This window comes from Lipophrys pholis (genome assembly GCF_963383615.2).
Source record: "Lipophrys pholis genome assembly, chromosome: 12".
Taxonomy (NCBI): domain Eukaryota; kingdom Metazoa; phylum Chordata; class Actinopteri; order Blenniiformes; family Blenniidae; genus Lipophrys; species Lipophrys pholis.
Window position 1 is genome coordinate 12316340 of NC_137641.1, and position 22683 is coordinate 12339022.

The 22683-nt window shown below is 40.3% G+C and overlaps 1 protein-coding gene across 2 annotated transcripts in view; it reads left to right on the top strand.

Annotated features, from left to right (window-relative positions):
- LOC308117975 (poly [ADP-ribose] polymerase tankyrase-1) overlaps positions 1-22683 on the top strand; it is a 99380-nt gene that overhangs the window by 73257 nt on the left and 3440 nt on the right. For both annotated transcript variants that reach the window (XM_080477113.1, XM_080477114.1), the window contains 12 exons: positions 1662-1807; positions 1959-2124; positions 9820-10039; positions 11797-11906; positions 13736-13924; positions 16705-16785; positions 17022-17208; positions 17332-17411; positions 19194-19314; positions 19937-20034; positions 20832-20906; positions 21004-21109. In XM_080477113.1, coding sequence (XP_080333239.1) covers positions 1662-1807; positions 1959-2124; positions 9820-10039; positions 11797-11906; positions 13736-13924; positions 16705-16785; positions 17022-17208; positions 17332-17411; positions 19194-19314; positions 19937-20034; positions 20832-20906; positions 21004-21109 — 1579 coding nt within the window. The remainder of the gene's footprint in view (positions 1-1661; positions 1808-1958; positions 2125-9819; positions 10040-11796; positions 11907-13735; positions 13925-16704; positions 16786-17021; positions 17209-17331; positions 17412-19193; positions 19315-19936; positions 20035-20831; positions 20907-21003; positions 21110-22683) is intronic.

Genomic DNA, 22683 nt, shown 5'->3' on the forward strand with positions numbered 1-22683 from the left:
TATTCATCACTTTCCAAACAAGTTGAGCACACTGGCTCAGATTAAAAAAAACTACTAAACACCACTAAATATCTTGTCTTCGAATCTGAGAAAACCTAATTGTGTACTTTGCAGCAAATGCGGTCAGTTCGTTAAAAAATGATGCTGTGGCAGACAAGAGAGAGTTAGGAGCTGCAGATGGGAGAGTAAAGTAAATATGACATAGCCTCATTAAAACCGTATCTCCAATAAACTTATTATTGGACAAAAATTACACATCCACGAACACGGCCTTTATTTTTAAATGAAAATGTCCTGCTCTTTGTGACTGTTGTTACTATTTGGAGTCCCGGTTACTGATATTATTAAATGTCAGGAGCACAGCGTTCACTATGAATCAAGTGTTTTTAATGTGGGTTCATATCTTTGTATTTACTTAAAATCACCAACATTTGTTCCTTTTAAAAGCCACATTTTTTTCATCCAAAAAGATATTTTCTATCATCTCTCTGCTGCTCTTTTTTCCTCCCCAGTATTAGAGGTTTGATTTGCAGGCCCGCTCATGATTCACTGTAATATCCTTATATTAAAAACCTCCCTGCAACAAATGTCAGCACCTGGTAACATTCAGTGGAGTATTTGACAGGAGTATTTTGCGTAGAGCGAAACCCTTTGTGCCTTCACCCCCGCAGACAGACAGTAATGGGGTTATCTGGATGAAGAGAGTCTGTCGGCATCTGAAGTCTGACGCTTTGACAGGCTGACAGAGGATCGTCACAGAAATGGAAAGGAGCTCTGGTCTGGCTTTTTGTCCGCGTCTTTCTACCTTATTCGCAGGCACATATAAGAACTGACTGGGGTTAACTGTTCTGCCTCCCCGGTGATTGACATTTTTAAGAAACTCTAGGTTGTGTTCAAGCACTGGGGAGTTACTGCTTAAATGTAACCTAACTCGGGAGAAACCATTTCTCTATATTTTCTTTACATCGGTCAGGGCTGGATTATGGATATTGTTGCTCATCGGTTGAGGTGGTTCAGGTATCGAATTGGCATGCCTCGTGGTCTCCTCCCATTAAAAGTCTCTCAGGCACGTCAAACTGGAGGGAGGCCTTGAGTTTGGCCCAGGACTTGCTGGAGAGATTATGTGTCTCGGGTGGACACGGATGTCTCGGTTTCTTTGGTCTTCATACTGCCACCACGACCCCGTGTGCACTAAGTGGGAAGGAGAAGATGAGTTGATGGATAGATCAATCAGATAGTTTGATACGTCTTGATCCCTAACAGGAAATCCTGTGATTACAGCCGTAAAAAAAAAAGACAAGTGACAGACAGGCAGATGTACAATATACCTCCATTAACGTAAAGAATACATAAAATGAAAGTCTGCAAAATAATTCATATTTGGAAAAACTTTAAATGATCTATGGATGTTCCATTTATCTGAGCTAGGCTTTGCTTTTGTGCATGGCATTCTACAAAAGAAATACAATTTCCCCGCAATCTTCCTTTTTTTTTTTTTATACAAAACCTAAAAGAAATATTGAAAACAGCATGCGAAGGATTGGCCACAATTTTTGAATGAGAAACTAACTGGCCCAAATATTTACTGTCTAAAATTATTACTGTTAAGTCAAAATACAGCTCTCAACTGCTATTCATTTTAGTCTCCTGTGTCCCTGCAGTCCTTATGTACGGCTCAGAATGTGAATTGTCGAGATCTGGAGGGACGACACTCCACACCTCTTCACTTTGCGGCCGGCTACAACAGAGTGTCGGTGGTCGAGTACCTGCTGCATCACGGCGCTGACGTGCATGCAAAGGATAAAGGGTGAGACATTGGAGCTCTGGTGTGAACACTGAGGAAGAGTTTAAGACATTTTCATTCAAATTCAAAGCACAAGAAAACTCATACAATTCCAGTTTTTTTTTATACATTTTACCAGCCTTTGTTGAACATGGCTCTCTGTGTGTCTCTGCAGTGGTCTGGTTCCCCTTCATAATGCCTGCTCCTACGGCCACTACGAGGTGGCCGAACTGCTGGTCAGACATGGAGCCTCCGTCAATGTGGCCGACTTGTGGAAGTTCACACCACTACATGAAGCTGCCGCAAAGGGCAAATATGAGATCTGCAAGCTGCTGCTTAAGGTATGAAGTGCACAGACTCTCCACACTTAACTGCTACCCGTATCAACAAATACAACCAACAGAATATTGGAAGCGCTGGAAATAACATCAGGAAAAATACATCTGAAAAAAGCTGAATATGCACATTGTAAGTGCAGACCATCTACCATTGTGTTGCTTGCAAAGGGACTCACACTGTCTGACAATCATAGTATTTAACACTCAACCTCAGATCTGCCATCTGGGTGTCATTTGTCATGAGAACGTGCCAAAGCAGTAAACAATCCCATTGCGGTGAGTCATATTAATTGGTGGCGTCGGTAAAGTGTGTTATGTTTTCTGTGGGGTGGCTCGACGTGGACTTTAATTAGAAAACCCCATTCCAAAGTGAAAATTGTTATTGTTCCTGTGCCTGTTACAGTAAGCGTGTCATTTGCTTTCAACTGACGTGAATTCAAGGTGTATTGAAGCTTGCAAGTCTAGTTTGCAAGCTTCAATACACAGTTTTCTTTGTGCACCTTTAATTCCCTGTGAGCATACGGTTCTTATCTACAGACAATTTCCTTGAACAGTATTTACAATGCTTGGGAAGATGTGTTCACTGAAACCTGAAAATTAGTCATGCCTGTAGACGTGAGAGCTGACTACAAAATAATACTAAAACATCTGTTACTAATGCAATTATTGACATCTGGCGGTGTTCACGCTGCAATTTATGTTTCGTACTCGGCATGTACAAACATTCAACAGTATGGATTTGACTGCTTCCTTCTTAATCGCCAGTTACAAGCGCCATTTAATTGGCAAATCAACTTGTCATGTTTTCGTTGGGATTTTCAGCCCCCAATTGGATAAAATCTGACCAATCAGATTACGGCGCCGCAAATATGTGTTGCATAACATGGAGCTGTCGCATCTCTTTGATTCTAAATGAATCCTGTGAAAAGTTTCAGTTTTGTAGCTCAGTGCATTTTTGTTTTTTCCTATCGCAAACACCTCCAGACAAGGTTACATCACTGCTTTGTTGTTGCCATATGGGGCTGCATAAATTATTATTAGATCAACTCAGTTGAATCCACACAGGATGCGCACAGACACACTGATCCAAGCAGTAAAAAAAACACACATGGAAAAGCAGGAGTGATGTTTACTTCAAGGCATTATTAATTCATTTCTCACTGCGCAATGAAATGTAGTTTGAAGCTGTTTGTATCGGAAACATTCAAGAAAGTGAAATTTTAACTAAAAACGCATCATGAAAAAAGAATATAAAGTTTCTACAAGGCAAAATAAAGAGGGAAAGTTAGATATTGTTGTAAACTGAGGTAAGTGTATTGCAGCACATAAAATGAAGAAATATTAACTTGGCAGGCCAAGCAACTCAAGCGTGAGATTATCAGGTTGGTAGAAAAAAAAAAAAGGAGGAGGGGTGGGGGCTTCAAAAGGACCACATGTACACAATTACTGGCCGTTTTGTGGCGAGCGACAACTGAACAATGCTGGTGGTGACGGTAAAAGTGCAATGATGCAGTGAAATGACAGTTGGGGTAGCAGAGAGTGAATCGTGGGTGGGGGGGAGGGGGGCATTTTTGAGGAAGGTGACAGCTCTGAGGGAAAAAGCTGCTTCTAAGCTTCGACTCTGCAGGAGAGCAGAGGACCCGAGGACAAACAAGCACATACCACAGGGTTGGGATATTTCTTGAGGCAGTCAATAATGTTTCAGTGCTGGAAGCGGCAGTGATTTAGTGCAAAATGAATGAACAGCAGTAGCTGGTGATAGTTTGACTCATTCATCAAGACCAAAAAAATGGCAAATAGTCAATATTATAAGATTGCACTGGGTCCTTTCTCTGACTGTCACTGTCAGTTACATGTTTTTGGGTGTACTGAAGAATAACCTCATGTCCTTGTTTTTGTTTTCCTTTATTGTTTGTCAAAGCAGCGCTTGATTAATTGATAAGCAATTCAATTATGAGCTTGTAATTAAATGTTTATGCAATACTTAGCTTGTCAGTAATGATTCATTGGATCACCAGCGATGATTAGTTATCCGGTATTGAGGAGGGCAATTTTCTCTGTGCTAACCAACCACAAAATCCTATTCTGTAAATATTTTTCCAAACTGCTTTGAATGTTTTCAACCCACTGCTTGGTTTATGGAGCCATTATCAGTGACACGAGTGTTTGAGGCCAACAAGGATGGGCACTTAAACAGCCTCACATTAAAGTCATAGTTTTGTTTACTAGTTGCCCCAATGCCATGAAAAAGGAACATATTTTTTTTTTATCTTTGTTCCTCGGCTGCTCTTTTTTCAAGTTTAATCATCGTTATTCCTTCAGGTTTGGGAACTCATTATACTGAAGCCCGTACTTATGTAAATCACATACTTTATGTTATGTTACTTCATTAATATAAAAACAGTTATTTTACAAGTGACATGAAATATCACAATAGCAGTTCTGACCAACATCCTGAAATTAACTACTGAAACATCCAACTTGATCTCATGACTCTCTCTATGAAAAGATCACTGTAAATGTTATCCTTCATATTCATCCAGATCATATTGGCCTGTCTACAGACCATCTTATATATTATTGTCCTTCATTTGAGGATTAATGTCATTAAAGAACGAAATCATAGAAATGTCCATTCATATGAAAACTTCCCCATCTCATCATTGATTATGACTGCTGTATCTTGTTTTATCAAATGCATCATTTGATTTTATGATCGTTTGATGATCCTCAGGCGGCGGTCACGATCATGCGTGAATACTGTGAATAACACGGGACCTAGAATGCCGCCCTGAGGGGCTCCAGGATTCAGAAAGTGTTTGAAAGCCTCACAGTGACTATATGGCTTCCAGGTTAAACATCTAAATCCAGCTCCACTCAAGTCATATTGTATGAGTTAAGTCATGGAGTTCAGTGACAATAATTTGGACATGTTAAAGTTAAGTCTATTAAGCTTGACATTAACCAGTAACCAAGAGGTCGTGTCAGACCAGTTGTCTGTTATTTTCATTGACAGAGCCACAATCAAAAGATTTGCCCTGTCCAATGTGTCAAAATGATTGACGGCCTTCATATTTTTCTCGAGTTGTTTCAAATAATCAGTTATGGACACAAAAGATTTATTTTATGTGATCTGTTGTGTCATTTGCTGATTTGATTGACCCGAAGGCAAACGGAAAGAACTTGAGTTGAGTTAAGTTAAGCCTTATAAAGGAAACCCAAGGTGTTCAGGCACACCAGCACTATTGTAAGCTGAACAGCACATGTCCAGCGCCACCATCTGACTCAGCAGATTTAGTTTTTGTGTCCAGCAAGCATAAGGCCTGTTTCACTTAGTGGGAGCTAAAAGACGGGATTGTTCTTCCTTGTGATGGTCTCACTTTTTTCTTTCCCAGACAAAAGAACTTTTTTTACGCTGTTTTTTTTTTTTTCTTCTTCGTCTTTTGTTTCATTCATCACAGCTGACGAGGTTTTGTTTATCAAAGGACCATTCAGGGCTGTAACTTTTGTCACTATCCTTATCGCCACATACACAGCAGCAGATGAAGCCTCAGTGTGTGAACTTTGCTGCGGCCTCATGTGAGGATAAATCACAGTCAGTGCTCTTAGTAGAGCTCTGGAGTGCAGAGATACAGCAGCTCCGCCAGGCTTCACTTTCTCTGATCTGATGGTTGGTTCTGCCCATCTGGAGGCAAAGGTTGAAAATGGACACATCATCGATTGTCCACAGTGGTGCGAAGGTTTGGCCTTTTTTTCCACGCTCTGGCTGGATACTCATCGTGGCATATTTAGTTTGGATTTTTATCAGGATATTGAGATGGTGCCCTTATTTCCTCTTTAACGCGCTCTTCCACAGCATCCCAGCACTTTGGTGTTAATCTGCCGTGCCCTCGGGATGCCACTGTTCTCTCTCTTTGAGTAAACTATTCCAGAGACTTTTGTCTCCTCTCTTTGTTGTCAACTTTCTATTGTCCCAGTTTGTTTTGGATTTGTGCTCCATAACAAAACCCTCCTACGTTCACTCTCTCTACTCTGATAGAAAAGATCCCACAAGGGGCACATCATTTACTTCTCGCATTTAGTTTGTCTGAGTCTGTGTGAATTTGATTCAGAGTTTGGTTGCATGTGACGTGTCATGCTCTTCAAGAAACAAACTGTCAGTTAAGCGAAATGACGTATTCAATTTGGATCCTTTTGTTTCACATATTTGAGCCTAACCCTAACCCTATCACACTGGCTACTGTTAAAGATAATTATTCATCTTTTTCTTCACTTTGCTGTGTTTTCCTGCATCATGTCCTTAAGCATGGTAAAGTTGGATATGTGTCTCCAATGTATCTGCTTTGACTCTAAGTGTCTACACAACAATTTGGATATTGCAAAAGTCAAGGCTACTGTGTCCCCATTCAAATTTTCTGAATACTGTATGTCAAATTCTTGAAGTCATTTTTTTAAATTTGCACCTGATCTTAATTTATCGTCAAAATAATCTGATAAGAGATGTTAGGAGCTGAATGCTGTGTTTACTCTCATTGCTCAATTTGTTTTAATAAGGTGTCTTGGAAATATTTCAGGGGAATTGCTTCAAATCTCTCATGAATATTAATGAAGATTCAGGGATAAACTGACAACACTCCAGTGACCATTACTCCAGAAATCACTCTCTAATTGGTACACAAGAACAGTTTTCTGTTCCTTCACTTCAGTCAGATTCTCTGTAATAATAATCTACAACAACAAAAAAAGACAGTTGTAACTTAGTAAGTACTTATTAGTATTCATCTTTGCAGTGTCATTATGTTTTACCAAGAGTTTTTCTTATGGGTAACTGTGACTAAGCTTGGCTGGTGGTCCAAAATATTTCCCAAATATTCTGAGCCCTTGAGCAAGACACTGAATCCTGACTTTGAGTGGCGGCTTTCATCGTTGGTGTGTGAGCGTGTATGTGAAAAAGTGAACGCATTTAAAAGTAAAATCAGTGAAACGCACAAGCAAAGTCCTTTTAACATTAACACTCTGGCTGCATATTAATGTGACCGCTTCATCTCAGGGTGGAGGCAATACTTGTGCATTTCTTTTCCAAAATAGCAATAACTATTTACAACTATTTGCTTTGAAGTTCAGTGAAGACATTTCTGGCTTCTGGAAAATGATTCTCAATCACTGCCAAATCCTCTCACGGCTCTTCTAATGCTGGCGAGAGCTTGATGAGTGATGCACGCTGAGTGCTTTGTCTCAACTTGTATTGATTGATATCAAAGTTGTTTCATTTTCTTCTCTGGATGACTTTTGATAACTCTGATGATCGTTGAAGGAATTTGCATCATCATAGGTCAATCTTTAAATTCATATGATCCTGTATGTTATAGCATGTGATATATATATTTAGTATACACTCTATATATAGTTTATTTGATATATGCATAATTGTATATTACAATGTGAGCAGCATTTAAATTAGCATTCAGTACATCAAGGTGCCTCTGATATTCTGATTTATTTTGAAGGATTTGAGATTGTATTCATTGTATTTATATCATTGGTATATAAGAAAAAAATAATGTCACAAGGTTGGAGAAGTAACATTGTGCTTTCAATTAGAACATTTAGGGAAGCTTCTTGCATCTTGAACAATGTTGGAGGACAATAACAAACAGTTTAATATGGTCTGGGATTTAATTTGTGATATTTATTATCACATTCTTATAGATTTAGTGACACGGCAGAGTTCTAAAATCCTAACGTTGCAGGATATGTATTAATTTGTTTTATTGTTTATTTCATTTTTTTAAATGCAAATTATTTAGGTTTGAATAGCAGTAAAATAATGTAAGTTAGTGTAGGTAAGGATATAATACAATTTTAATGAGCATGATGAGCAGCATGCCTGAGTTTTCTGCAGGTACTCTGCTTTGCTCCCACGGGGGAAAGATATGCGGGTCGGTTCAGCTGAGCTCTTCTCCAGAAACTCAACAACCCTTAGTTGGATCAAGGGGTCTCTGGGTGGGATGGCTGGTGCTTCTGATGTTCTCTGACATCGGGGGGACTGTGTGCTGTCTTGTATGAAATGATCCATCTCACAGACTATAAGCCTTACTTTGCCAGGAGGAGCGTCTCAAGTACATCCTCTCATCCATTGAGCATCCATCTTTTCCTGCTCGCTGTTTTGACCTCACTTCTTTTTTTTTAATTTGTCATTTCTTCTCATGTTGAGTGCGCTTATGACAGCTCCCCACTTAAAAACACATTTGTTGTCCTTTATTTGGCCAAAACAAACCGAAGATTATTGATTTGTGAGTGCAGACGCTCTGCCTGCTTAAAAAACAAATCAATGACTTTCACATCAGCGTCACTTATACGTTGCAGCAGAATGCAAGCATGCTAATGGATTAACAAATAAAGCAAATACGTTAAGATCTGTATTGTTGCTCAGTGAGCTGCAACCACCTCTTCTGGCCTGTAAACACATTTTTAAAGAATTTGATATATAATTCAATTCGAACCCTGCTGTTGTTTATATGTTATAGCTTCCATGCTTCTGCACTGTTGACAAACCCAAATGGAAAAATCTTTTTTGTTTATGTTTGTGTACCCAATTATTTCTACTCTCATGTTCCTGGATAGAGAATAAATTACAAGAGAAGACATGATTACAACTGCAGCGAGGGGATTAGACTGTAGAGACAGGACAGAAAAATCAGAACGAGAGGGATTTTTTTTTTAAAAGAAAGAAAGAAAGAATTCAGCCGCGTGAGACGTACAACGGACAGTTTCAGGCCACTTGTGGATACCCAGGGGATTGGTCCCACAACATTCAATTTTAATGAGCGCATCTCAGAACTTACAATGAATTTGACGAGTTCAACCATAACCTAAGAGACAGCGGAGCGATGAAAATGTCTGCTTTCTCTCGGTCCCCGGGGTGTGTGGTGTTTTCCACTTCACTGGGTGTCCCGTCCTCACCTCTCCACCTACTTTCATTTCTGCCACTCTTCGGCTCTCCGGTGGATTACCTTCATCCTCTTCTCACATCGCTTGTCATCATCTCCTCCTCGTCTAAGTGAATCGTCTCCACCGGGGCCGCAACCGTATGGGATTTTACAGGATGTTTTTTTTGTTTTTTTAAGAATAAAGGGAAAGTGGCTAATCTTTCACTGCAACACAATTATTGAAGTAAAACTTTGTTTTGACTTCTAAACATTTACTTATCTCGTTGGCATTTTACACCACGTTTAAGAAGTGGTCGCAAACATGTTTCTGGAGACTGAAACAGTCAAAAATTTGTTAATTTATAGTTAGGTATTTGAAACATTGTCTGCCTTTGAGGCCTTTAATCAAAATGTCCAACAGCAATATCAACTTTTAAATGCTGCTGAAGTACGAGGCACTGATGATGTTCTCGTATCGTCTTGTGTCCCGACGCTGTGAATTCAGGCATAGATGTTATAAACGAGGCCTTTTCCTTACTAAGTGGCCGTGTTTTTTTTTCCCTGACACAGCTTATTTTACTTGTTTTTCAAGTTTTAAATAAAAGCTTTCAAAGATTTCAGTATATAGAGTGTGTTAGTAATGTATCTACATTTCTACAGCAACTTGACCTGCTTTATCAGCATAAAAGACATGAAAACCTGGGTGCGATTTCTTTTAAACCCCCGCCTTTTTTTCTTACCCGTCTTTCTTTTATTTCTTCTTCTCCAGCACGGAGCAGACCCCACTAAGAAAAATCGGGATGGGAACACACCTCTAGACCTGGTGAAGGACGGGGACACAGACATCCAGGACCTGCTGAGAGGAGACGCCGCTCTGCTCGACGCTGCAAAGAAAGGCTGCCTGGCTAGAGTGCAGAAGTTATGCAGCCCTGACAATATCAACTGTCGGGACACGCAGGGCCGCAACTCAACTCCACTTCACCTTGCAGGTATTGTAAAAAAAGAATAAGTCCATCTACATCTCCCTGATTAAGTTTGTGAGATTTAGGAGCCTTGAGACAAGTTCTATTACCTGGGTGCAATCAGTTTGGCTGCACTTTGTTAGTAAAAGCTGACCTTCCTTGGATTTTGGCACAGTGCAAGAACAAGGAAATAAACACAGTCAGACAGCTAAAGGTCCAAGGACACAAACTCCTCTCTCATTGGCAGGTGGGCTGTGCAGGTGTTACTCCATTACACCATGTTTGACACCGATAATCATGAGGAGCATATGTTGTCCGGTTTTTTCATGCAGAATAGTTCACCCATCCTCTCTTTTGTAAGATAAACACTGTTGTATCACTTCCATTTCCAATACTACCCACAATTGTTAACGTTTATACTGAAGTATGAGCCTGTTTGTATGTATTCACTCTCATGAAATAGTAGTTGACTGGGAATGACCTTGGATCTTTTTAATGCAGCTCTTAAATCTTGATTTAAACATACTGATGAGGCATTTGATATCAGTTGCTGCAATAACAACTGAAAAAGCAGCTTGCTGCACACATGCAAGGCCGCTGTGTTTATACACTTAATAGTCCATTAACTCCATTTTAACCTCACCTCTAAAACCACATGTTGACTGTTGAATTTAAGGTTCCTGCTTTTTCGGTCTCACAGTTAAAGTTTGCTCCTGGTTTTTTGGCATTAGAATACAAGAAGACAGAGATGCACACACATTACCTCTGAAGGACAGTCTCGAACCCTCATCTTTATCTCTTTGTCATGACATATTAACTCCAGAATCCATAATTGTATAAATAAATGATGGTCTTCTTCAGGTTCCTTCGATATAAATCGGACCCCACAAGTATAGGACTTTCACAAAGGTCGTTAAGCGAAGGTGCACACACACACACACACACACACACACACACACACACACACACACACACACACACACACACACACACACACACACACACACACACACACAAGCTAATGAGACGCCCACCAACACGTTTTCAATGAAAGCGCTTTTGTCTTTTTTTGCAAACCACTTAATGTGAAAACTCAAAAAACAAACAAATGCAAACATTGAAAATGAATGAAATATTGCCTCGGTTATCTCCGTCTTATTTACACGTCAAAACAAGAGAGCTTGTCAATAGAATATTTTATTTTGTTTGTCATTCTGTATAATTATATATTCCTGGCAAGATTGTTAGAAAAGATTATATATGAAATTGTGACACACTTTTTATTTAATATTAATATAGAAATTAGTAACAAGCGCGTTCTTAAAAATAGGAAATTCTTCCTATTTCATTAAGCACAAAGGCTGTGTAAGGTGAGCAATTGAAAACATGGTTCTCACAAAGTATCAAGGGGTCATTCTGAGATAACAAAAACAAAAGTAATTTAACTATTGTGTGGTTGTACACTATGAAAAATAAATAAATAGATATTTTCTTTAATGCCTGGCGGTGGGTCTTTAATTAGAAAAAGCAGTGTGCACGCTGTAACTCCTCACAGAGCTGACCACTCAGGCAAAACACCCACACTCCCTCTGCTTTTATGTACTTTCTTATAAAATGAAAGGACGATTATACATGTCGTGACGCTGCAGCCGACACTGGCTGACATTCTCTCTCTTTTTATCTTGACTTTTGCATTTTTGTCAAAAAAATTTTGCCTCCGCTTTTCCATCATGTAAATGATCTTGGTCGCTCCTCTTTCTCTTCCTGCCTTTGGTGCTCCACAGCCGGCTATAACAACTTGGAGGTAGCAGAATATCTGTTGGAGCATGGAGCAGACGTGAACGCACAGGACAAAGGAGGGCTGATCCCTTTACATAATGCTGCATCATATGGGGTAAGTCGAAACGTAGGATTTGACATTGTATTTATTTGTTTAGTATTTTTAGGATTTAGCTTTAATCAAGTAACTTTACAAACTCATCTATTTATGTTTTTCTTCCAATTGACATATTTGTATGAAATCCGGATTAAGCCACAGCTTTAGATGCAATTGTATTAAATTGTGTGACGTAATAAAGATAAATAGTTTCAGTTTCTGTCTTTTATTCCTATAATAACTATTATCTCCCATCCTCCTGGATGTATTTTGAGTCAATGGATGTAAAAACTATCCAAAATGTGCAATACATGACAGCTTAAGCTCCTTTTTCCAAGATCACTTCACTTTCAATATCAATCACTTCTTCTATATGACATTGTGTGAAATGCTGGTGAATCTTGTCTGTGATTCATCGGTTGCACTGCAGTAACTATAGAAATGTTTCAATCAAGTCGTTTTGGCGATGACAGTTGCTCATGCCAAATGTTGTCAGCGGTAATAGGATATACATATTCTAAGGCTTAACTGGAAAGATGTAGTTATTTTCTTTACCTTTTCTAGATATTTCAGCTTCCACCCACTGAATTTAAAAAGATAACGGTTAAATCAACTCATTATTTTGTGAATTGTTGCTTTTGTTCTAACTATGCTTCTTGACTTTAGCTCTCATACCACGTGTTGGTGAAAATACCAGCAAAACTTGTATGTGAATGTGGGTTGCAAATCTTCTCTGCCAATAAATAACACGTGGCTGTTCTTTGCTGTTAAACTCGAGGTTCTGAGCACCCAGGTGCTCATAATCAGCTGCGATGTTATGTTGAGCAATGAGTCCAGATTGCTTAGTGAGCTGGATGATTGAAATTTTAAGAAACAACATGTAATGTCAAATTAACCATTTATTCATTGAGCAACAGGGAGCCTCTGTAGCTTGTGGTAGAACCATGCACAGCCACAACGGCCTGACACCTCCTCCTCTCGGTGGTCACACACTGCTGTCTAGTTTCTTCATACTTCAGTCATTCAATCCAGCAAATAACACCAACAAAGGTTGAAACCTGCATAATTTATCTCGTCCCACAAATGTATTTTCCTCAAAAGTGTGGCCTGTTTTTTTGTTTGTTTTAGAGAGAAATAAGCAATCTTCCCAAAGAAGCATTGATACATCAAATCAACAACAAATTCTGTTGCTTTCAGTGTCGTGAGGCTGTTTTGTATCTCAGCTGATCATTGTAAGGTTTACTGTGATACGTTACATATACCTCATTGATGCTTTCATTTTTCCAATGGCTCTCATCACTGTGGTTTTACTGTGATTTGCTGAAGAAAAAGGAGTGTTTGGAGTCTTCAACTCAGCGCTCACAGCTATTCAGCATGCTGCTACTGAAAGAGTCATGAAACACATGTTTGAATGAAACTTTGATGAGCTCTACATTTTGGAAACACACACTCCACATATACACGTTGGAGCGTCTCCCACCGTTCTCTACAACAAGCTACTTCGTGTTTTTGACGCCAAGACAAGAAGCGGGCAAAGAAGAACAGGGATGGGAAAGCACCGGAGGGAAAACTAGAATCATGACTGGGTTAAATAATTCAGCATTTCTCTTCCCGAAGATCCTCCGTTCTACTTTTTTTTTTTCTGATCACGATTTGATAGTGCTCAGTCTCACATTTGCTCTTGTTAAATGGTTTTATATCCTCTGTCTCTTCCCCTCTCCCAACCACCTCCTCATTTCTCTTCTCACATCTCATTTCCTTCCTCTCTAATCTGCCTCCTCTGCTCTTCTTTACATATTCTTCTTCGTCTCTCCTCTGTCTGTCGACACCACCTCTCCTCTGTCTAGCATGTGGACATAGCCGCCCTGCTGATCAAATACAACACGTGTGTCAACGCCACAGACAAGTGGGCATTCACGCCGCTTCACGAAGCGGCACAGAAGGGCCGGACGCAGCTCTGCGCTCTGCTGTTGGCCCATGGAGCCGATCCCACCATGAAGAACCAGGAGGGGCAGACGCCGCTCGACCTGGCAACGGTAGGACGCACGTTGCTAGTGGCTTCGTCTCTTAAGCTGTTTTCACACGGTCCGGGCAACTAGTAATCTTAAAAGGTGCAGGGTTATTGATAACTACTCAACAATGTACTGAAAACTGCATTGTTTTCGGTTTTGTCAGACAAGTTTCATGTTCACACAGGAATGCTGAAAATGCTGTTGTTTGCATGTCACACCTTCAGTGCATGCACGCAGAGAATAGTGCGCCATAAACCTTCAAGCTCCTCTAAACGGTCTCTCTTTGTTGTTTTGGCTCTCTCAGTACCTGGTGTGTGAAAGAAATCTGTCTCCACATGTGATCCAGATAATGGTGTTGCAAATGTACACTGTATTGGAGTGGCGCTGTGTAATCACTTGAACACTTTGTCTTGTGAATGTGGCTTTACTCTGCATGGGGAGCCGGGTCAGGCCCCGTTTACACAACGTTTTCAAGGGGAACAGAGAACCTCCGTTGCATTTCGGGTGTCTCTTTACGCGATAACGGTGCTCAGAGCCACTTAAAACGCAACAGTTGGTCTCCATGTAAACAATGTAATGCTGCTACTGTGCAATCACACCACAGTGGCAGCCTTCAGAGTGGCGTGACCCCAGTCCATATTCTCCTGGGACTTAGTAGTTTTATAGTTGAGAGTCACTCGTAATATCCGTCTAACTTCGTTGTTAGTCCATAAGAATGTTTGTGTCATCTCCATTGTTAATGTTTATGGCGTATTGTTCTGCATGTGTGTGTGTGTGTGTGTGTGGTTTCATTTCGAAAACAAACAGCAGCACCTACAATTGGCCCAGCAAAAACACAAAATTTTAAGCATTTCTACCGTCGCTTGCCGTGTAAACATGAAATTTTTTTTAAATGAAAATGCAAAGATTTTTCGTTTTCACTTGAAATGTTGTCATGTAAATGTGGCCTCAGTCAACCTTCTGGACTTAGTCAGTCTCATCAACAGCTCTATGAATATGGTATCTGTTCAATCATGTCAAAAAGTCATTATTATACAGGCACGATCATTGTCAATAAAACCATGTCCACTTATTGAGTGCATTGTACCATTATATGACATATACTAAAAGTGTCACGGACTCAGTCCTCTTCAAAAATCAACCTAACATGTCAGTTTTAATGTCAATAGTTTTTTCCTGCATGGACCCTGATGCTTCTAAGTCTGTACATGTACAAAGTCTTCTGATTTAATAGCGGTTTGTCTGGTTGTGAGGTTAACTGCTCAGCTCCTTGTTTCACTGGGGGGACCACAGTTTGAATCTTCTCTGAAAAACAACTCTTCACTGCTGACCTCCACAGATCTGAGATGTTGAATTAGTCCTCCATTCAGCTTCAGATTGCAGGGAACCAGAAAATCAGCTGTTGAATTCAGTGTCAAACAAGTTATTCAATAGATGCTGTCAGCGCTGCACAGACAGCTAATTTGTTGATCATCAAACTGAACCGCATCAGGTTTCATCAGGACATGCCCAAGTACAACATATGTAATCAAACTGCTGCCAAATTCTAAATTATATCCAGTGTTGGGATCTTCACTGAAGTTATGTACTTATTAAACAAGAGGTGTCAAACTCATTTCGGTTCAGGAGGCACATACAGTCCAATTTATTTTCAGCAGAGCTAGACTGGTAGAATGCCAATAATTAAATTTGGACTTTAGTTGTAGTGCAAAAAATACATCCTGGCAGGATTTTTGCTTTACAAAAAATCTCTTATAAACTCCTCCATGTTTCCGTTTCAGAATTTTGGCTAAAGCCTGTCACCTCTCAGAACTCAGTATTTATGCAGCCTTTAGCATGCATGTTTTCATAAACTCATCCTAACAGTATGGTTTTAATGCTGATACTATTTGGTTAGCCAGTTTTCTCTACTACATCCGTCAGTGAGGAACGTTGGTGCCATCTGCTGTGCGCTTTTGGAGCCTGATGATGCTGTGGTTTGCAATTTTACTTTAACAGAGCAACTTCCTCTGGACAAAATTGAAATGACAATCACTGATATTGTAAAAATGGCCATTTAGATCTTTATTTTTTAATTCAGCAGGTCATCCTGCAGGCTAGATTGAGCCTTTTTGCGAGACAGTTTGGCATATTTGACACCTTTGTTCAGTTTGGAATAATAATGTATGAATTTTCTATGAAGTTTTTAATCTTTCATTTTAAGGGTTTCCTTGAGGATATATTTTATGTAGTGCATGAGCAAAGTGATTTTAAACGGGGCTTGAGGCTAAAATATCACAGTGGTCATAAACTCAAGTGGTATTATAGTATGCATGTTCCTTTTAGTCATACTTGAAGCTTTAAATCTACACAGTAACTTTCAATTAAGTTTCATTTAATAATGTCACTTGTGATTATTAGATAATGCAAATTTACCTTAGTTAGAAGTTGCTTATTAAAAAACAATTTGGTATCCAATCACTGTCTTTCTCGTGCATTTCATCCAGCATTGCTGAAACCTTAACTTTACTTTTACCCTAAAAATATAATCTGTTGAAGAAATATTCACTTCAGATGATATTTTCTGACTATTATATTATATATCTACATCTTGCCATTGTGACAATATCCCCAGTGTTAGTCACTGTGGCTCTTGGGGGGGCCTTTATCCATTGAGTTTGCATGTTCTCCCTGGGAGTGAGTGGGTTTTGTCATGGAACAGGTTTAGCCTGTGTCCATCTGTAGCCAGCTGGGATCTGCTCCAGCTCCCCACAGGCCTGAGTTGGATAGAGCAGTGTCAAACATCTTGTCTCTGTGTGTTACAGGCTGATGACATCAGAGCGTTGTTGATCGACGCCATGCCGCCAGATGCTCTGCCAAGTTGTTTAAAACCACAGGCCACAGTGGTGAGTGTCCATGGAAGTGTTTGTTTGCTATTAGCAAACATCAACCATATTTCTAATAAACTATAGACTTTTTTGTGATGGAAATCTAGGTGTCAAAAAAAGAAAGAAACAAAAAACAAGTCCAAAAGACCTGTGAAGACCTGTAAACTTGATGAACTAAACAAAGCTCCATCTCAGAAGTATCTTAACATTGTAGGAATTGTCCTTTTAACCAAAATGGAACCCTTTCCTCTCAGGTGAGTGCCAGCGTGGTGACTCCTGGTGCAGCAGGGGGTGTGGTCATCTCGCCGTCTCCGTCTCCATCCTGCCTATCAGCAGCCAGCAGCATTGACAACCTCACCGCACCCCTCAGTGACATCACCGTAGCCGGAGCTACCGGCCCCGCTGACGGAGCGACTGGATCTGACAGGAAGGAAGGAGAAAGTATGAACACACACACACACACACAGGCACGCACAAAACGTGACCAAAACAAAGTTCTGATATGAAGCTGTAACCTGAGTGACAGTTTCTGATTATGCTACTGACATCCGTCTGTCTCCGCAGCACTGCTCGACATGACCATCAACCAGTTCTTGAAGAGTTTGGGATTGGAGCACCTCCGAGACATCTTCCAGCGGGAACAGGTACGCAAACACAAGCTTTTATTATTGTGCGAGACGATAAGTGAGAGAGACTTGAAATGTGCAACACAAAGGAATTGTTCCTGATTTCTTTCAGGGTCACACATAGATTGAGTTTAACAGAGTTTAACTTGGGTCGCAGTGGTCAAGTTGACCACGGCATTGCAAAATGGAAAACAGCATGTGCCCTCTTGAAAGCTGTTTACTGCACAATCTCTTACAAGGCATGTTGTTGTATTGCTTTCACTTGTTATTTTTAGTTCTTTACGTAGTCCTCAAACCTAATTTTTGCAGCATTGTGTCTCCGAGTGAAGTGTCAGATCACCAGATTCAGAGCAGCGGAGTAATCTATGAATTTAACATTGATTAAGTTAATTACAGTTTCACCGTCAGTCACCTTTTGAAATAATAATTTGCGGAAGTTTGATACAGAGCAGGATTAAAAAGATCCAAACGATCATGGCTGAGCTTTCCCTCTTTTCCTTGGAACACCAACATTTTCCACACATACACACAGTCAAGTGACGTTTGGATCGAGACAAACTATAGTGACAAATAATCACATCCCTCGCTGTAAACCAGTGAGTCGTTTAGCTCACCGTTCTGTAACTTAAGTGTTGAACAGTGGAAAGATAAGTGCATACAAACAGACAGAGGAGAGTCAGACACAGTAGAGCGTCGCAGACTGAGCGATCAAAGGAGAGAAATGACGTCAAATCAAATGAGAGATGCTTGAAGGGAAAGATAAACAGAAGACGGACAGGCAGAGGAGGGAGCGGGGAGAGAGAAAGAAATCCAGTACGTAGGTTATGTGTGTTTCTGTGTCTGTTGAATTTATTTTTGGTCCCCGCCCCTCAAGGCAAACAAGCGCACATTAATATTCAGATTGTGGGTGATGCTGAGGTGAGAGTCAGCTGGGTGTTAATAGAGCATTTCACAACAACTTGAACTCTGGCAGAGATGCACGCATTGATTGGGCTGACTAAGCGTCCCTCCAGCAGTACATTTAAATATCTGATCATTATAAACTCATTGTTCACTCCTTTCCTCGACTCTCAGGCCTTTACAAACATATATTTAGATCGGGTTATCGAGCTGAAGTAAAACGAGATTTACAGCCCCCTCTAATGTTGGTTTAGATGAGATGTACTTTCTATATGGGTGTGTTGAGGAGCAGCTCAGTGTTTCTTTTGTCTGAGCTTGAGGTGAGTACACCAAAATTGCATTTTAGTTTGGATCAGTCAGGCTAAAACACAAACATATAAGAGATGTCTTGATAAGTTTTTGATACCAAACAGGTGTTTTCCTGCTTGTTTCTGCTTTTTGAATGCTTCTTGGTGAAGAGTCTTATGATGTGATGATAGTGAAGTGTGCAGAGAGAAGTTCGCTCCGCCTCGAGGATGAATCTCGGCCCCAAAGAGAGTCGAGACAACTCCGCCATCAATTTGCATATCAATGGCCTGATTACTGTCATCCATTTATTGACCTTTCTTTCGTGCCACGTCTGTCTTTCATGAATATTAGTCAGACCCATTGTCTGTGCAATGTGTTTTAGATCATTGACCCCATCATCATTAACCATCGACTGTTTTGGTGACCAGCTGTAGCTCAGCCTGCCGCTGTAATCATTCAGCTCTGAATGTGCTCTTTTGTCTAGTCTTGTGCAGAGTTTTAAAATTAAATACAGTGATGAAGATTTTTTTTTTTTTTAAAGTTTTAAAATCTTCCTTTTCGATTCTGTTTCAACCATAAGCCAATCGTGCTTCCTTCTCTGTCTCCCGGCAGATTTCTCTGGATGTGCTGGCAGACATGGGTCACGAGGAGCTGAAAGAGATCGGCATCAACGCCTACGGTCACAGACACAAACTCATCAAGGGCATCGAGAGGCTCCTGGGAGGTCAGCAGGGTCAGTGACCTCACAAACAAAAACTCTCGGATGCACTGTCAGCATGATAAAACTGATGGTTTAAAACAGATTTCAGCAAGCTTGGAAACCTACGTAAAAGAAACAATAGAGTTTCACATACCCAAGCAAGTTCTTACAGACATACACTGATATTTAATAATTGCCAGATATTAAGAGTTGAAGTTGAAAATGATGATTTTTAATTCTACAGCTGTAAAATCGGAACAAATCCAGGCATTCTAGACACAAGAGGGGTTATTTAGCATTTTTGTAAAACTGGGATTTGTAAGTTAAAGACGAACTGCAAAGCATTTTGTTTTTCTCTCGCACATACACAGTATATTGCTGCAGTTGTAGATAATCATCAATTTGCCTGAAGTGTAAAATTATAATAAACCACATGTTTACATCGACTTTTTTAAAGACACATCTCAAGCTACAACCTCCTGGAAATACTTGAACTGGATTTCGTTGTGTGGTATTCAGGTCTGTGTGTGTGTGTGTGTGTGTGTGTGTGTGTGCGTGCGTGCGTGCGTGCGTGCGTGCGTGCGTGCGTGCGTGCGTCATTCACTTTCATCACCATTTATGCGTCACTTGACTGGTTTCAAATGTGTGCTTGAAGGTGCAAACCCATACCTGACGTTCCACTGCTCCAGTCAGGGCACCGTGCTCATCGACCTGGCACCAGACGACAAGGAGTTTCAGTCGGTGGAGGAGGAAGTAAGCAAGCACCCCTATACACACACACACACACACACACACACACACACACACACACACACACACACACACACACACACACACACACACACACACACACACACACACACACACACACACACACACACACACACACTCTGGGATCTTTTTTGAATGGAGATCTGTGCACAAACATCATTAGGCATATCAGACATCTGCCAAAAGGCGCATCACGGAGTCACCACACGCCGGGGGTCCCTACCTCTGGAACTGCTCTGCTGTCTCTTTTGTTCAACTAAATGCGAAGCAGTGATGGAAGCAGACAGCCAATATCAGTGAAAATGGACCAATAGGAATGAGAAATGTAAGATGCTAACAGTACATTAACGAGGGACTTCAACTTCATTCTCACCGGAGACGCTGAAAAATAAGTTGACACCCAGTCAAGACTGTGTCGCTGAATGCAAGAGGGAGTAAACAAAATTATTCAGTGAAAGACAACAGTCACTTTAAGACACATCGCGGCACCTTTTCTCCAAATGGCCGTGTTATTTTGTAAATCCAGATGCTGCGGTTCTTTATTGCTGCTGATGCCTCACTTTTTTAGCCGCGTTGTTCTAAATTTCCCACAGGCATCGTCAAGGTGTCGGCTCTGATTGAGCGGGTAGCCGCTCTGCTTCATCGCTCACTGTTTGGCCTGAGCTATAACTCAAACACCAGACATGGAAACTGCTTTTCGTTCTGATTTTTTCAGTCCCACACTTTCACTTCCCAGAGCTTTGCGGGTTTGTAACGTGGACTTTCTCACTCCTCCTCAGCTGCAGAGCACTATCAGGGAACACCGGGACGGGGGCAACGCTGGGGGAGTCTTCAGCCGCTACAACATCATTAAGGTGTGCTCTAAAAACACACACATTCATTATTTTTTTCTTTTTTCTTTTTTTTTTTGAACTTTGGTTGTCTCATCTTCACTTCTCTTCATGTGTGCAGATTCAGAAGGTGGTGAATAAGAAGCTACGGGAAAGATACGCACACAGGCAAAAGGAAATTGCAGATGAGAATCACAACCACCACAATGAGCGCATGCTCTTTCATGGTAATCAACTTATCTGATAAAATGCAGGACAGCATGGAGGTTTTTCCTCGCCACACACTGCAGCTATGATTAAGGAGGCAGATCTATCTTGTAGGATCTGTGAGGCTGCAAAACCTCCCAGTCATGGAACACCTTGTCAGTGGTTTATTGGAATGTGTAGTGTGTGTATGCCTGCAGCAGCACTGGCAGGTGAACAGACTTTTGTCTCTCACAAAGTAGTAGTTGAATGCTGAACCTCCCAATATACCCTAATAATTCAATTTAAAAGATATTACTGGGAGCAGCGTAAAGGTTTCAAATACAAGTAAAAGTATCGGCTCACCTTAGGTAGTATGAAGCTTTGAAAATTACTCCATATACAGAACGTATTTATATTTGTGTACATATAATCAATTGTAACACCTGTTAAACTAAATTTCAAGTTTTTATTTGTCTTTATTTTGTAAATTGCATGTTTTTTTTAAAAGGATAGAGTATCATATATTTAAGAAGTCATTTAAACCAACACGTTTTTTTTTTGTTTTTTTTAAAGTTTATTCTTCGTGCAGAAGCTGATTGAATACAGTAACTCTTTGTTAAAGTTTTACATTTTTCGGTACATTTACTAAATTCTTGAGATAAAGGAAGTCAATGCAACAATCTAAAGTATTGAACAGTGATGTTGTGCAGATATTAATAAAATAACTCTTGGAAATGTAAAAACAACAACCAGAGCACTTGGTAACATTGCAGATCGATGGCACTTTGTTTCAGGCTGATAACTCTGAGTATATATAACCTTGGTTATTTACGAGTTTCTTCTATGATATTTATTCTTCATTCTTTACTGTGAGGAGCTACTGTATATTGCAAGTATTTCCCTCTGGGATTAATAAAGTGTTCTATTCTATTCTGTTCTATTATGGAAAAACACCGATCTGCCTCTTCTTAAGGAGGAGATGCAGCTTTGGAAAGGAGACTTGCTCTGGCCGAGCAAGAGTTCTCGCTGAGTTTTGATGGCACCTCCCCTGTCGCCTCTTTTCAGTCGTCCAAAGTAAAAACTCAATCTGGCCGCCTGCTGCAAGATTCAGCCGTTCGTGTGCTCTGAGATGAACTCTGCATTACACCGCACTGTTTTTTTTCCCCTCCCGCAGCCTGACTGTAAGCTTGAACGAATCTCATTAATCTTCCAGCCCCTTTCAACCTCAAGTTTAACTGGAGACACAACCTTCAGGCCGGCCACTGACTGGCTTTGTTCTGAACTCCATACTGCAGAGTGTGAAGCGGTTTCTTTGATGCTGGGAAGTCAAATAAGGCTGTGGGGGAAAAAACAGTTTTGACCAATGTGTGGCAGTGTTGAGTCACATTAGTACCAGCTTTCCTTTTTCTTATGTAACCCCGGATCTCACGTAGCTATATTAGAATTTACCTGGAGTTGTTAGTACAATGAGATGGGGCCTAAGTCCATTGTCAATTTGAATATACACTTAACCCAATAAGGACACAACAACTGAACTTTTATATACAATAATTCCTTAACAGGTATTTATTTCAAACAAAAAATAAATTGAATCAGTGCAATGTCTTTTGAAATG